Source organism: Mustela nigripes, chromosome 6 (genome assembly GCF_022355385.1).
Source record: "Mustela nigripes isolate SB6536 chromosome 6, MUSNIG.SB6536, whole genome shotgun sequence".
NCBI classification, from domain to species: domain Eukaryota; kingdom Metazoa; phylum Chordata; class Mammalia; order Carnivora; family Mustelidae; genus Mustela; species Mustela nigripes.
The window spans coordinates 137,235,483-137,249,993 of NC_081562.1; the positions used below are offsets into that span (position 1 = coordinate 137,235,483).

At 37.5% G+C, this 14,511-nt stretch overlaps 1 protein-coding gene across 3 annotated transcripts in view; it reads left to right on the forward strand.

Annotated features, from left to right (window-relative positions):
- UPF2 (UPF2 regulator of nonsense mediated mRNA decay) overlaps window positions 1–14,511 on the forward strand; it is a 109,273-nt gene that overhangs the window by 82,535 nt on the left and 12,227 nt on the right. For all 3 annotated transcript variants that reach the window (XM_059404330.1, XM_059404329.1, XM_059404331.1), the window contains exons 17-19: window positions 1,498–1,602; window positions 1,908–2,006; window positions 8,403–8,570. In XM_059404330.1, coding sequence (XP_059260313.1) covers window positions 1,498–1,602; window positions 1,908–2,006; window positions 8,403–8,570 — 372 coding nt within the window. The remainder of the gene's footprint in view (window positions 1–1,497; window positions 1,603–1,907; window positions 2,007–8,402; window positions 8,571–14,511) is intronic.

Sequence of the window (14,511 nt, forward strand, 5' to 3'; positions counted from 1 at the left end):
CTTGATCAGCATTTCAGTTTCAAAAGGTAATCTATTTTATTTTGCCTGAGTAATGTAAAAATAAAGGGTAAGGAGGAAAAGTTTATGCGTTTTAGTTTAGCTTAATTTTTGAATAGGAAATATTTTCTAAGTGTTAAGAAATGATTACTTTTTTCAAGCAAATTTAACATCTCTTGCAAATTTGATTTTGAATTACAGACTTATGTTTAAAAAAGTTAATACATTTTGGGGCACCTGGGTGGTTCATTCCGTTGAGTGTCTGCCTGTGGCCCAGGTCATGGTCGTAGGGTGCTGTGATCAAGCTCCACGTTGGTCTCCCTCTTCAGCAGAGAGCCTGCTTCTCCCTTTCCCTCTGCCCCTCCCTCTGTCCCAGCTCATGCTCTCTCTCTCTCTCACTTCCTTTCTCTTCAAAAAAAAAAAAAAAAGTTAATACATTTGAAAAAAGTAAATGCATTTCTTACATTCCCAGAATATTTCCATTTTAGAAGCGCTAAAAATCTCTATCTGTATAGTAAATTATAATCAGTCTTTGGATTTTTGGAACTAATTGTTATGTATACTGAAAAGGTTGTGACACATTTAAATAATTCATTTTTTTCCCTAGGTGATATTTCTCATTCACATTATTTCTCAGCATAATGAGAAGAAGCTGGATTTAGTGCAGTCTTTTTTTTAAACTTACAGAACTAAGTGAGACTGAATTTTGTTGTTGGGAATGGAAGAATACACAGATATGGTGCAACTTTGTGCTTTTTTGTGTGTGTCCTTGTGCAGAATCACTCAGGTTATTTCCAGTCTTCTGTTTGAAAAGGAAATTTGGCTGATAGAAGAGGAGGTGGGGACATTGACAGGAGAGGATGGGAGGAGTGTGGGGATCAGAATGTCTATCTCCTCTGCTTAATAAGCAAGAGTGTCCTTGGGCAGGTCAATTAACTTACCCAAGCGTTGTTTTTGTCCTGTATAAAAATGGGGACATGAAAGCTTATCCTGCCTTCTTTAGAATTTTATAAAGCAAACAGAATGAGGTATGTCCGCACACCTTCCAAGCCGAGGTGCTTTATACACTGTAGTGCTTTATAAATTTTGGTGTTCTTGATTTCAACTGCTAACCATGTTAAATTTGAACTACTTACTGACTTTCAGAGTTAGATGGGTATTAAAGAACTACTGTGAGAAATTCAGTCTCAAAATAGTTAGGGAGGAGAAATATATAAAAGGTTCAGGAAGCTCATTCCTTCTGCAGTGCAAGGAAGAATTTCTACAAAGGATCTTTGTGTTACTAGATCAGTGGAAGATCGTGAGATGGGTTTTCAGCTACTGGTGTGCATTAGTTTTCAGCTAATGCCAGCTGACTTTTCTCTGAGTTGTAGGCAGACTACATAAAAGGCTGGAACTTGAGAATAATGAACAATTATACAGAAATTTTTAAATCTTAAAGCATTTAAAATAGAGATCCTTTTCAAAATGTTTTAATCTTCTAATGTTAAATAATTTCAGGAGGGTTCTGATAATGATGATGATGAAGGTGAGGAGGAAGAGGAAGAGAATACCGATTACCTTACAGACTCCAATAAAGAAAATGAAACTGATGAAGAAAATACTGTATGTATGGCTGAAAATTGGCTTTTGAAATCATGCCACATTCTCTTTATTATTTCAGTTTTAGCCACTCAAATTGTGTTTCTTGTGATTATTGAAAAATATTCCTTTGGAAAATCATTTTCAGTTTGTTTTCCTAAATACTTTACTACATTAACACTTTTTTTTTTTAAACATGAAGTAATGTTACATACTTTACTCACTCATTCTCTGAGTTACGTTGAACCAACTTATCAATACAAAAGACTCTGCCCTCCAAAACATGATCTTAAAATTTGTGGTCTGGTTTCTTATTTTGTTTTAATAAGGAGGTAATGATTAAGGGAGGTGGACTTAAGCATGTACCTTGTGTGGAAGATGAGGACTTCATTCAAGCTCTGGATAAAATGATGCTGGAAAATCTTCAGGTATGAATGGTTCCTCTACCCCAGAGTGTCTTCTTACTACAGAATAGTGTGGCACGTTCCGTTCTGGTTGACACAAGGATCTCCACATCTAAACAAACATTTGCCTGCGCGGCAGCTGCTTCCTCACGTATACAGCTTGCACTTGCCAGTGCTTCTCGCATCCCACATCCCAATTTGAACATTTTTTTGAGATACACTGGGGGAAATGTAGTAAATATTACACTTAGAGTAATTTCATCGTACCAGTCACTGCCTTTTCTCTCTGAAGTCCTCTCTCTGTTTCTGAGACCTCTTTACTTAGAGTTTGCTTGGGATTCAAACCTTGTCAAAGATAAATATTTGGGGAAATTTAATATACCAAATTCTTAAGTTTGATTTAAAATTTGAATAACTTGTTTGTAAATATGTAGAGGAATATTGGTCATTTGGTGTTTGAAGAAATGTTTAACATATTCTTGACGTTAATACACTGGACTTATTAAAAGCTCCATTTCCCAGTAATTTAGATTAATTATGTTTTTCTATAATTAGAGGTCACATCCTGTGGACTGTTTCCTTCCACCCTCTTTATGGCTGTTGTTAAATCTGTTAGTGATTTGAGGAGAGTCCTTCTTCTGGAATAGGGTATGCGGACCCCATGCTGTAGGCTCATTGGAAAACAGGAAGGGAGGAAGTGAAAATACTAGATACAGAGACAGGTGGCCCTAGAGGAGTTTTACTAGAAAGGGAGGAGAAATGGAGAGGTGACTAGAGGTAAAAGGGTTGTTTTTTTTATTTTTTATTTTTTTTAAAGGGTTATTTTTGAGATGGAAGATTTTGTAGTCTTTCTGTGCTGAGGGAGTAATCCTTAGGGAAGAAATACTGGATTTTACTTTGGTGGATACTACCAAGTCCAAAAGCTCTGATAAAGTAAAAATTAGTGCTATAGGTTTTTAGTCCAGTTTGTTTCTTCCTATGTTGTTAAAGCTTCTTCATATATCTAGAAATATGAAGTCTTAAATTTATCTCATTTAGGAGCTCAAGTCATCAGATGATGATACTCCCTTTGAAGAGACAGATAATAAACAATTTATTTCTTTAAAAAAAAAAGATTTTTATTTATTGATTTGAGAGAGAGAGATTGCACACAAGCAGGGGAGAGAGGCAGAGGGAGAAGCAGACTCCCCGCTGAATTGGAACCTGATGTGGGGCTCAATCCCAGGACCTGGAGATCATGACCTGAGCTAAAGGCAGATGCTACCCAGGCACTGCAACAATTTATTTCTTTAAAAACTTTTCCAGGGGCGCCTGGGTGGCTCAGTGAGTTAGGGCCTCTGAGGCCTTTGGCTCGGGTCATGATCTCAGGGTCCTGGGATTGAGGCCCGCATTGGGCTCTCTGCTCAGCAGGGAGTCTCCTTCCTCCTCTCTCTCTGCCTGCCTCTCTGCCTACTTGTGATCTCTCTCTGTCAAATAAATAAGTAAAATCTTAAAAAAAAAAAAAAAAAAAGCTTTTTCTGTCTTATATAACTTTCCTATCTTACATAAGTCAATAGCTGTTTACTCTGTTGTTCATTTGTTTAAGTATTTATTGAGTATGTCTGTGTGCCTAGCACTATGCAGTGGGCATTTAGAAGGTAGTAAATAAAAACAGACCTAGTTCCTGCCCTCAGAGACTAAGTTTTATGTGGGAAGATACATGTTTTAAAAACTAAACAAATACATAATTTCAAATTGTGCCCAGTGCTGAGGAACTGAAAGAACAGAATGGCTTTTGTTGAGATAGGATAATCAAAGATCATGAATTTTAGACAAGACAGGCAGAAATGGAGCCATCCAGGTGAAAAATTGGGAGAATATGGGGACAATGTGTCAGAGGTCCTGAGGCAGAAGATGATGTGTAATGTTTGAAAAACTAAAAGGAAGCCAGTATTCCCAGAGTGTAGTCGGGTCTGTGGGGAGGGTGGCCTGGTATGTGAATGGATATTTATGACGGATTTTCTTTGGATGGCACAGTCGTGTATGAACCATAGGTTCATGTGAAGGTTTAGGCTGGGATGAGAGGAAAAGCAAGGAGAGTGTCAGGAAGACTGGTTAGAAGGCTGGTGATCCTGGTGACCGATGATCATCTGTCTAGAATAGTGGCAGGGCACAGGGACTGAAGTCTGGATTCAAAAGCTGTTTAGGAATAAGAATGAACCAGGTTTATTTGGCACTTGATTAGATAGCGGTGGGGTCAAGGAGTCCAGGATAGCACAGGCTTTTTAGCTTAGGCCACTGGCTAGTTATCTGTGGTTGGAAATAAGGAGAAAGTGAGCAAGAGTTCCATGTGGATATGAAGTTTGAGAAGCCTGTGAAATGCCAAAATGGAATTGTCAGATATCAGAAGAGAAACATAAGTGGAGTAGTTATTAGAGCATACTTAAAGATGGAGCAATAAATGAATCACCCACATATAAAGTTTGGAGAGAGGGGGTGCTTGGGTGGCTGACAGTTCAGTGTCCAATTCTTGATTTCAGTTCAGGTCTTGATCTCAGGGTCATGAGTTTGAGCCCCACACTGGACTCCACATTGGGCATGGAATCTACTTTTTAATTAATTAATTAATTTATTTATAAAGATTTTATTTATTTATTTGACACAGAGAGAGAGACCACAAGTAGGCAGAGAGGCAGGCAGAGATGGGGGCAGGGAAGCAGGCTCCCTGCTGAACAGAGAGCCTGATGTGGAGCTCGATCCCAGGATTTTGGGATCATGACCTGAGCCTAAAGGAGAGGCTTTAACCCACTAAGCCACCCAGGCGCCCCTGGAACCTACTTAAAAAAAAAAAAAGGTTTGGAGAGAGAGGAGGAGGAGATTCCAGGTTGAGTCCTGAGGAGCCCCTAACATTTAGAAATAGAAAAGCTGATGGAGTCAAGATACAGTCTTTTGATAGGAGCCAGTAATCATTGGTTATTGGGAGTTCATGAAGAAGCAAGCTAGAAGGATGGGAGGATGTGATCAGAGAGGAGGGAAGTTTGCATTTACGTTTATGCGTATGTGTTTAGCCTACTGGAGAAAATTTAATCCCAAATTAAGCGCTAATTTTCAAACACTGTCAAATACCCAAAGCAAACAGCCACAGGGAGTTTTTTTTCTTTTGATAAAGTTGTCACAGGAAGACACAGTAGCATAAAAGATACTGATTCTCCATGAATCAGGTCCTTAGATTTTGTGTAGTCATAATTCTGTCCCACTGGAAAGATTGGCAGGGGATGGGAATGATGGATTGGGGGAGGAGGTAGTTGGAGAAGAACAGGGAGATAGAGGCAGAATGAAATTAACAAAATTCTTTTTTTAAAAATAATATTTTATCTGGGGCGCCTGGGTGGCTCAGTGGGTTAAAAATATTTTATCTATTTGAGAGAAAGTTTTTTTTTTTAAGATTTTATTTATTAGAAAGGGCTTGTTTTAAGATTTAACAAAATTACTCTTAAATGTAACTGTAAGAATAAAATAGCTAGGAAACTTCTGGAAAGTAGGGGAAGATACTCTATAAGAAAATAAAACATTTTAAAGACAAAATAATTGGCACGGCAGTAAATAGATTAATGAAATAAGAGAGTCTAAAATAGACCTAAAACATGGCAGCTTAGACTGTAAAGATAACATTGCAAATCAGTTGAGGGAAATGGATTATTCAGTGAATGGTCAATAAAAATAAAACTGAATTTCTATTTTATTTCCACAACAGAATTAATTGCAAATTTGTCAGGAATCTCAAAAAATGTTCAGACTATTGAATACTGCATTAAGACTTCACATTTATTCTTCATACAGTGCTGTCAGATACTGTTAATATTGCCATGCCGCAGTTAAGGCTATAAGCCTTGTAAGTGGTGTAGTCTGTTCTCAGTCACCTTGCTATTTTGCTTTCTATCACAGAATGCCATAAGAAATGACAAACCGGGCGGGAGGTGGGGGAATGGTGGGGTGCGTGGCAGGTGTGTGTGTGTGTGTGCACGCGCATGTGTGTAATATAAATATGTGTGTATATGTGTATGGTCTATATAATGCAGGGTTAATAGCTGTACTATAGCAGCAGATCCTGCAAGCCAATGAGAAAAAAAAAAAAAAAAGAATGACCCAGGGTCTTTTTTTGATTGAAAAAATAAGTGAAACCATGCCAAAGCTCACGATAATCAAAAGATAAGCAAATTAAGGGTGCGTGGGTGGCTCAGTTGGTTAAGCATCTGCCTTCGGCTCAGGTCATGATCCCAGGGTCCTGCGGTTGAGCCCCACATCGGGCTCCCAGCCCAGCGGAGAGTCTGCTTCTCCCTCTCCACCTGCCTGTTGCCTCCTCTGCTTGTGCTCTCTCTCTCACAAATAAATAAATAAAATCTTAAAAAAAAAAGATAATTAAATTAGGATGAGCCCTTTTTATCAGATCACCAGATACTAAGATTTAAAAAGTAATAATACCCATTGTGGTTAAGTGTTGGTAAACATCTGTATTTGGAATGTGTATATCAGTCCAGCCTTTTTAGAGAGAAATTTAGTAAACCTATCAAATGGGGATGCCACTTGATATAAAAGTTTACCCTTACTAATTGTCTCTCAAATGCGTGAAGTTAAATATGCAACGATGTCATATTGTAATAGAACAAGAGTCTAGGAGCCCCTGGATGGCTCAGTCGGTTAAGTGGCTGCCTTTGGCTCAGGTCATGATCTCAAGGTTCTGGTGTCAGGCCCTGTGTCTGTAGGTTGAACTGCCTGCTCAGCTGGGAGTGTGCTTCTCCTTCTCCCTCTTCCCCAGCTTGTGTGCATGCTTGCTTGCTCTCAAATAAATAAAATCTTTAAAGACAAAAAAGGAAAGGAAAAAAGTCTAGACTATCAGTACAGGACCAATTACATAAATATGGGCATAGCCATGTAATTAGCTCTATATATACTCAACTAGAAAGATGCCCATGGAATCAAAAAGAAGAAAAAGGCGTATAGAACAGTATGCACACTTGCACCTTGTAAATTTTTATGTTTGTATTAGCATTTTCAAGAAAAATCTGAAAGAACATGCCCCATTGATACTGGTTTTGGCACTTTGGAGCAGGTAGAGGTGGTCAGTCAAGGGAGAGGTTTGTATGGATGGACACATTAGCTGATTCATTTCTGTATTTAAATAATTTACAAAGAGAATATGTTAATTTTATAATTAGAAAATGGTTAATTTATAAATCAAAGGGTGATCTAACCTGATCCTTTCAAGTTTTAAGTAAAAAGTCTTTGTAAATCTTACAAACCTGGGAGAACTTCAAATTCTAACAAAGTGGAACTTAGAAATAACAAAATTTTACACCTTATTACCATTTTATTTTATTTGAAATCTCTCGGAAATAAGGAGCCTATATCGAAAGATCATTTAAATTATAGTAAAGCAAATTCAAAACCTTCATGGCCTTTTCAGCAATCCCTGCTTAGCTTTGAAGAATCATGTTCAGTTCTTTCCTCATTTGTGCTCCTTTCACAAATATGGAAAATTGTGTGCCGGTCCCTAAATGCACCATGTTTCATATATTTGCTTTGCACCTATTCTTCCCCTTCCTAAATTCCTTCCAAATCCCCCAGACTGCTCTGCTACTGTCTGCTTATAAGAAATCATATGAAGCCTTAAAGATATTTTCAAGTGTCCCATTTTTATTGTCTTCTATGAAATCTCAGCATCCACCCACTCCCAACTGAGCTTATATATAGCCACTCTACACCCAACACAGGTTATATATGACTTGGATGAATTGTAATTAATTGATTTCTCTCTCTTAACAAGTTATGAGCTCTCTGAGGATAGAGACTATATTTTTAGTATTAGTACCTCAAAGCCTAATGCACAGTAAGTCTTCAGTGAAGGTTTGTTTAAATAATTGGTTGATGAAACTGGTGTAAATGTTAAAAACGTGGATGTTAACAAACATAAAGCTAATCTGAACATTAATAGATTTCATTCATTCTTAAACATTAATTGAGCACCTGCTAGAGGACACCAGGAAAAGGGTGTCCAGTGCTGAACCCCACCAGTCTCGTAGAAGATTCTCACACAGGAGCAGGCACTTGTGACACATGGTAATTATGTAGGAAGATGTGTGCTTTGGCTGTGCATTTCAGGAGCAGGTAAAGTTAGGAGAACCTACAGCATTGTGTGTTTTGGCCTCAGGGGAGGCTACAGTGATAAACGGGAACTGGTCACAGAGGTCTGCCAAGCCGGCTGTAAGAGCAGGGGCACGGGAGGGGCCAACTCTGTTTCGGTTACCTTTCAGAAAGATTACTTTGGTTCCAGTGATTGGTGTGTTTTAGGAACTGTGGCACTGAATGAATTGTTCACAATTATATTTACATATATCCATGTGTACCTTGGAGTACTTATATTTTTTTATTTCTGTCTTTAAGCAACGAAGTGGAGAATCTGTTAAAGTGCACCAACTAGATGTTGCTATTCCCTTGCATCTCAAAAGCCAGCTGAGGAAAGGGCCTCCACTCGGTGGTGGGGAGGGAGAGGCAGAGTCTGCAGACACAATGCCGTTTGTCATGTTAACAAGAAAAGGCAATAAACAGCAGGTAAGAAACTGTCCTCTGTGCATTCACAATTGATTGTTAGTTACTGAGTTTAACTAATAACTGTTTTGTAGGTTCTAAGTTATCTTTTGCCTATGAGGGGAGAGTTGGAAACATTTAAAGTATTCAGAGGTAGAAATAATTTTATTTTAATATGTGTGGAAGACACATCTGACTTCTAGTGAATGGATATGTTTTAAAAGAAAGGACATTTATTTATTTATTTATTTAAGATTTTTATTTATTTGACAGAGATCACAAGTAGGCAGAGAGGCTGGCAGAGAGAGAGAGAGGAGTAAGCAGGCTCCCCGCTGAGCAGAGAGCCCGATGCGGGACTCGATCCCAGGACCCTGAGATCATGACCTGAACCGAAGGCAGCAGCTTAACCCACTGAGCCACCCAGGCGCCCATAAAAGAAAGGACATTTAAATCTTAAATTCATATATATTTGTTAGAATATATAAATACTTTGACTTTCAGGAGAAAGGTTTCATAAGTAAGCTCGGTGGGAAAGGAAAGGAGGATGATGACAGATACAGCTCCAGAAAATGTTCAGTTATTAAGATTTGTCTTGAAGGGGCGCCTGGGTGGTTCAGTGGGGTAAAGCCTCTGCCTTCAGCTCAGGTCATGATCCCAGCCAGGGTCCTTGGATGGAGCCCCTGCATCAGCTCTCTGCTCAGCAGGGAGCCTGCTTCCTCTTTCTCTGCCTGTCTCTCTGCCTACTTGGGATCTCTGTCAAATAAATAAATTAAATCTTAAAAAAAAAAAAAAAGATTTCTCTTGAAAATCATTGTTTTCTGACCTCTAATCTTTCTCCATTCTCCTTATACTGCTTCCTCCTCCTTTCCATTATCTTATAGACAGTCCTCAGAATAATTTCCCTGACTGCTAAACTATTACTTAAGGGATTCGTATACAGATTCATTGTTCATCTGTCAAATATTTATTGGTTATTGAGCATTTGCTAGATGCCAAATACCAAGTACTGAGACTTTGGTAATCTATAAGATAAAATTCCTGCCCTTGTAAGTTCACATCCTGCCAAGGTTGATAGACAAATGTATTTGCAAAGAGTGCCGTGTGCTATGAAGAAAAAAAAGCTCAGCTCTCAGATACAACTCTAGGATATATCACCCATTACCAATTCTGTAAAAATTTTCTCACATTTTAACATTTCTGAAATCAAGTTGCCTCCTAGCATTGATTGTATCTTGTGATAATTTGCAGCATTTTCCTGCTTTAGTGGTGTGTAAAATAATGGAGCATCTTAAAATTAGGGAACATTATGTTCTATGAAATATGGTAGCTACCACAACTTACTATAGATAAGTCTATAATATAGACTTATAATTATGGACTCTGTAATAAGTCTGTTATAGATAAGTCTAATAACCTGGCTTCTGTATTCATTCAAACAGTCATGTAACAGGTAATTTGTTGTTCACTCTGTATGTACCAGGCACTGTCCCAGGTGCCGAATATACAGCAATCACCAGAGTCCCTCCTCTGGGCAGGAGGGGGTGGGGGCATGGGGCAGGGCTCTTGGGGGAGTTGAGGAGAGGGGAGTTTTCATTCCAGTGCTGGGAGGCAGACAGTGAAGAAACACACAAGGTGAGGTTGAGGGAAATCCCATGAAGGAAAATAAAGCAAGATAGAGGCTAGAGAGAGACAGGTGGGGAGAGGGGGAGGGAGCCTACTGTGCTGAAGTGGATGGTCTGCAAGATCTCTAATGAGATGTCATCTGTGATGGAAGGGATAGTCTATTCCCTCCTCACCAGTACAGCCATCAAGAGATGGTGCTCAAATTAATTTTTTATCTTAGCTTTTGTCGGGTAATCTTATGTACTCAGGGGATCAGAGTTGTCCAGTATTTTGCTGTACTGCAAGTAAATCTTCCAGTATACAAAACTTGAGATACAAAACTTGTACAATTAGAACCCTGGAAAGGAGGGCCAGAGAAGGCTTCACATCATGTTGTATGTCAGCAGTTAACTTTGGCTCAGGCTCAGAGCACTGCTGTGTCTTCCAAACACTGCCTTCATAATTCTTTTCCAGTCATGGCCTTTCCTCCCTCCTGGCCTCTGGGGTTGTTGTGCATTTAGGGGAGCTCTGTCTTCACCCACCCTCAGGCCAGGTTTGAACTCTGGCAATTCCCCCCTACCCCATCCTTTACTCAGTCCCTAGAAAAATAAGGGTTTTTTCTAATCAAGACCCTAAATTTGGTGTTGAATCAAGATCTTTGCAAAACTGCTCTCAGAGCACCTGAAACTGCTAGTTCATCATGGTTCCTAGGATTCTCAAAGCCCAGAGTTTCTGCTTTTCTTTCCTAGGGACTACTACGTTCTCTGAGGCTCACTATTCTATTTCAGTCATTACATTTTAGGTCTGCTTCATTCTCTGTTTTCTTTAAAAGCTCTTAGCTCCTCCCCTACCCCATACCAGATTTTCTGGGTCCAAAAGAGAGGGGTTTTTTTGTATTTTGTTTTTGTTTTTGTTTTTGTTTTTACTGTGAAGGGCAGTACTTGGTGACTTCAGTTAGATGTGCCTTGGTTCCCATTCCAGTGCAGCTACTGAACATTTGTATTACTGGCATACTTCTTGAAACATTTTTCTTAATCTTTTTTTTTGAAAGATTTATTTATTTGAGAGAGAGTATGAGCTGAGGGGTGGGGGCAGAGGGATAAGTAGACTCCCCATTGAGTGGGGAGCCCTACTACATGGGGCTCGATCCCAGTATCCTGAGATCATGACCAGAGCTAAAGTCAGATGCCTAATCGACTGAGCCACCCAGGTGGCCCAAACCATTTTTCTTATCTAAAAGGGGGCTTAGGAACATCTTTCTGTGAAGATCAAATTGCACAAAATTTAAATAATCCGTTTCCTTCATTTGTCCCTCCCTTTTTTGAGGCACATGTGGAAATTCCTTTTAACTTCATCAATTCATAGATACCATTTGACCTTTTTAGGACATGCAGGCATAAATTAAACCACAGCTAAGAAACTTCTGAGCTTTGAAAAATAAATTCTTTTCAGCAGTCCTAAATTCTAAATAGTATCGATGGAAGTAAAACTTGCTTATTTTTTAGAAGGAATATTTTTGGTTTAAAGTAGATAGATTATATACTGTATAACCCATATAACTTTATACAAAATGAGGAGTGAAAATTTTTATTTCTTAAAATGTGAAATTTTAATTTTTAAGGAAACATTTTTATTGAACTTTACTAAAAATATATTAGCAAGATGAAGTGAGAGCTCAGAGTACTTGGTTAATAAGTAAATTTTCAACTCATAAACTTTATTTGGAATTTTGGAAAATGTTCAGTTTTAGGAACATTATTTGAAGAAACATCACTGGTATTTTGTGGTCTGAAAAAGAAAGTTACTTTGTTCTGATTTTTATTTCTTTATTTAACTTTTGGGTGTTGGCCCTTCTTGTGTAACGGTTTTTCTAGAAATGTGAAGTGTTTTGCCTTATAGGAATCTTTAGTTCTTAAGTGAATGATCTCTTTGTGTACCAGATTTCTGCTGAGAAATAACTTTCTTCTGTAGTCATTAGGAAAATAAAAGTAGGTACTGATGAAATGAGTAGTTGAAAAGAAAAGAGGATAATGCTATTCATAATTTATTTTTCTAGATTTAAATATTTATAAATTAGAATAGTGAATTGAAATAAGATGTTTTGGCTATTAAAATAGAAGTTTTAATAGAACCATTATATAATGTTTTAAAGAACTTTTTTGACTGCTCTAAACAAATGTACAGTATATTTTTTATATATAATATTTGTAAACAAACCATTTTTTTGCAGTTAATATTTATAAGGAGTCACCATTTGTTTTATATATCTTTTGACTATAGCAATTGATACTTGGGATTATGTATAGATATTTCAGTTTCAGCTACAGTTATGAAATAGCTTTAAAATACAGCCTAAGTTACCTTTATTGCAATTATTGCATTCCAGAAAATGTAGTTTAAAAGACTTTTGTCTTTTTGTCATCTAATTTGCTATAAAGTAGTAACTTTCTTTTAAAAATGTTTTGGCAGCTTTACAGTAAAGTCAGTTGGTGATGGTGGCATCAGGAAATTGGTCTCTTGTGCTCTCTGTATTTATTACACTCTCTTATATCCTTTTTAAGGACTTCAGAACATTTTCTTTTGCAGAACTTATCTCAAGTCAGTCTTATAAATGAATAGAAGCTTATATTTTTCATATTTTTAATCAAATCATTATGAAATTTCTTTTATAATGTTTTATTAGTGTGGTAAGTACCATCATTATTCATCTCTTTAGTACTGAATTGTGAAGGACAGTTTAAATGTTATTATCAGAAACCCAGAAAGGAGGAAAAAACGGCCACCCTGTTTTCTCTCGTAGTGTTTTAATGTGGTAACAGATAGAAGCATCTTTGAATTGCAGTTTGTGATTTCAAGAAATTATCTGTCTGCCTTTCTTATTGGGCAGCTTTGCCCTGAGTATTTTGTGAAACAGTAGTATGTCACTGTGTTTACATATATCTACACATGTTTAAAACCAGTTTGTAAAGTTATTAAGGAAAAGCAGCTAACTGAATAAGTAAGAGCATTATAATATTAGAGTCTGTAATTTACTTTGAGAAACTCAGATTTTCACTTTTTTTTTTTTTAAGATTTTATTTATTTATTTGACAGACAGAGATCATAAGTAGGCAGAGGCAGGCAGAGAGAGAGGGGAGGAAGCAGGCTCCCTGCTGAGCAGAGAACCCTATGCGGGGCTAGATCCCAGAACTCTGGGATCATGACCCGAGCTGAAGGCAGAGGCTTTAACCCACTGAGCCACCCAGGTGTCCCTCACCTTTCTTTATCCTTATCTCAAATAAGGCATTTTACTTGATGCTAGGAACAAAGAGTGACTTAAAATTTAGTTGTGATTCTTGAAACCTAATAGGTATCTTATATTTCACTGCGACAGTACTCAGCATTGCCCAGATTTCTTACTTATAATAAAAATAAGAAAGTAATTGAGGTGATGACAGTAATACCTAAAACATACTGAATTCTTTATTTCAGACATTGTTCTTTTATGTGTAAGTATATCTTTAAAACTAATATATTAATTTACATAGCTGTCTTTATTGATTTATACTGGCAGGTTAAATTTTATTCAGAGTATTTGTATCTCTGATATATCTGCTAACCAGATTTCACAATTGTTAAGAGAAGATTGGAAAATTGCTTTAAGTCATCATTCTGGAAATTGTCCTCATTCTTGTGGTCTTCCTGGAATTTGACATATCTGCTTCTGCTGTCATAATAATTTGACCCACCTCTGTTTGCAGTGTCTGGATTGTTTCGTTGTTGTTATTTTGTTTTTTGTTGGGTTTTTTTTTTTTTTTACACTTTATTTTTTTAAGGTTTTATTTATTTGAGAGAGAGAATGAGCAAGTGAGAGAGAGAGAGAGAGAGAGGACACAAGCAGGGGGAAAGAGTCAAGAAAACTCATCGCTGAGCAGGAAGCCTGATGCTGGGCTCTATCCCAGGATCCTGGGATTACGACCTGAGCCAAAGGCAGACGCTTAACCAACTGAACCTCCCAGGAGCCCCTGTAGTGTCTGTTTTAATCAGCTTTTCTCTACCAGTAGTTTATAGTACCTGGATTTGGGAATGTAGGTGAAACAGAATGCTTTCTTCATGCATAGTGCTGGAAATTTAAAATTTCGTTTTGAATTAATGCAACATCTCAGTAATTCTGCTTAGGAAGAGTAAATTTATTATGAGGCTTTTGTTTCACCTATTAAATAACATGTAAAGTGTCTGGCAGAAAGGTTATTTTGAGCTGAACTTTTTCATTAACTTATTTTTTGTTCATCTTGATTTGTGAAAAATAAAAGATGTATTAGCAGGAATAACTTTGTTTCAGTTGTTTTTGTTAGTGGAAATAAGACACATTCCTGATGTAGAC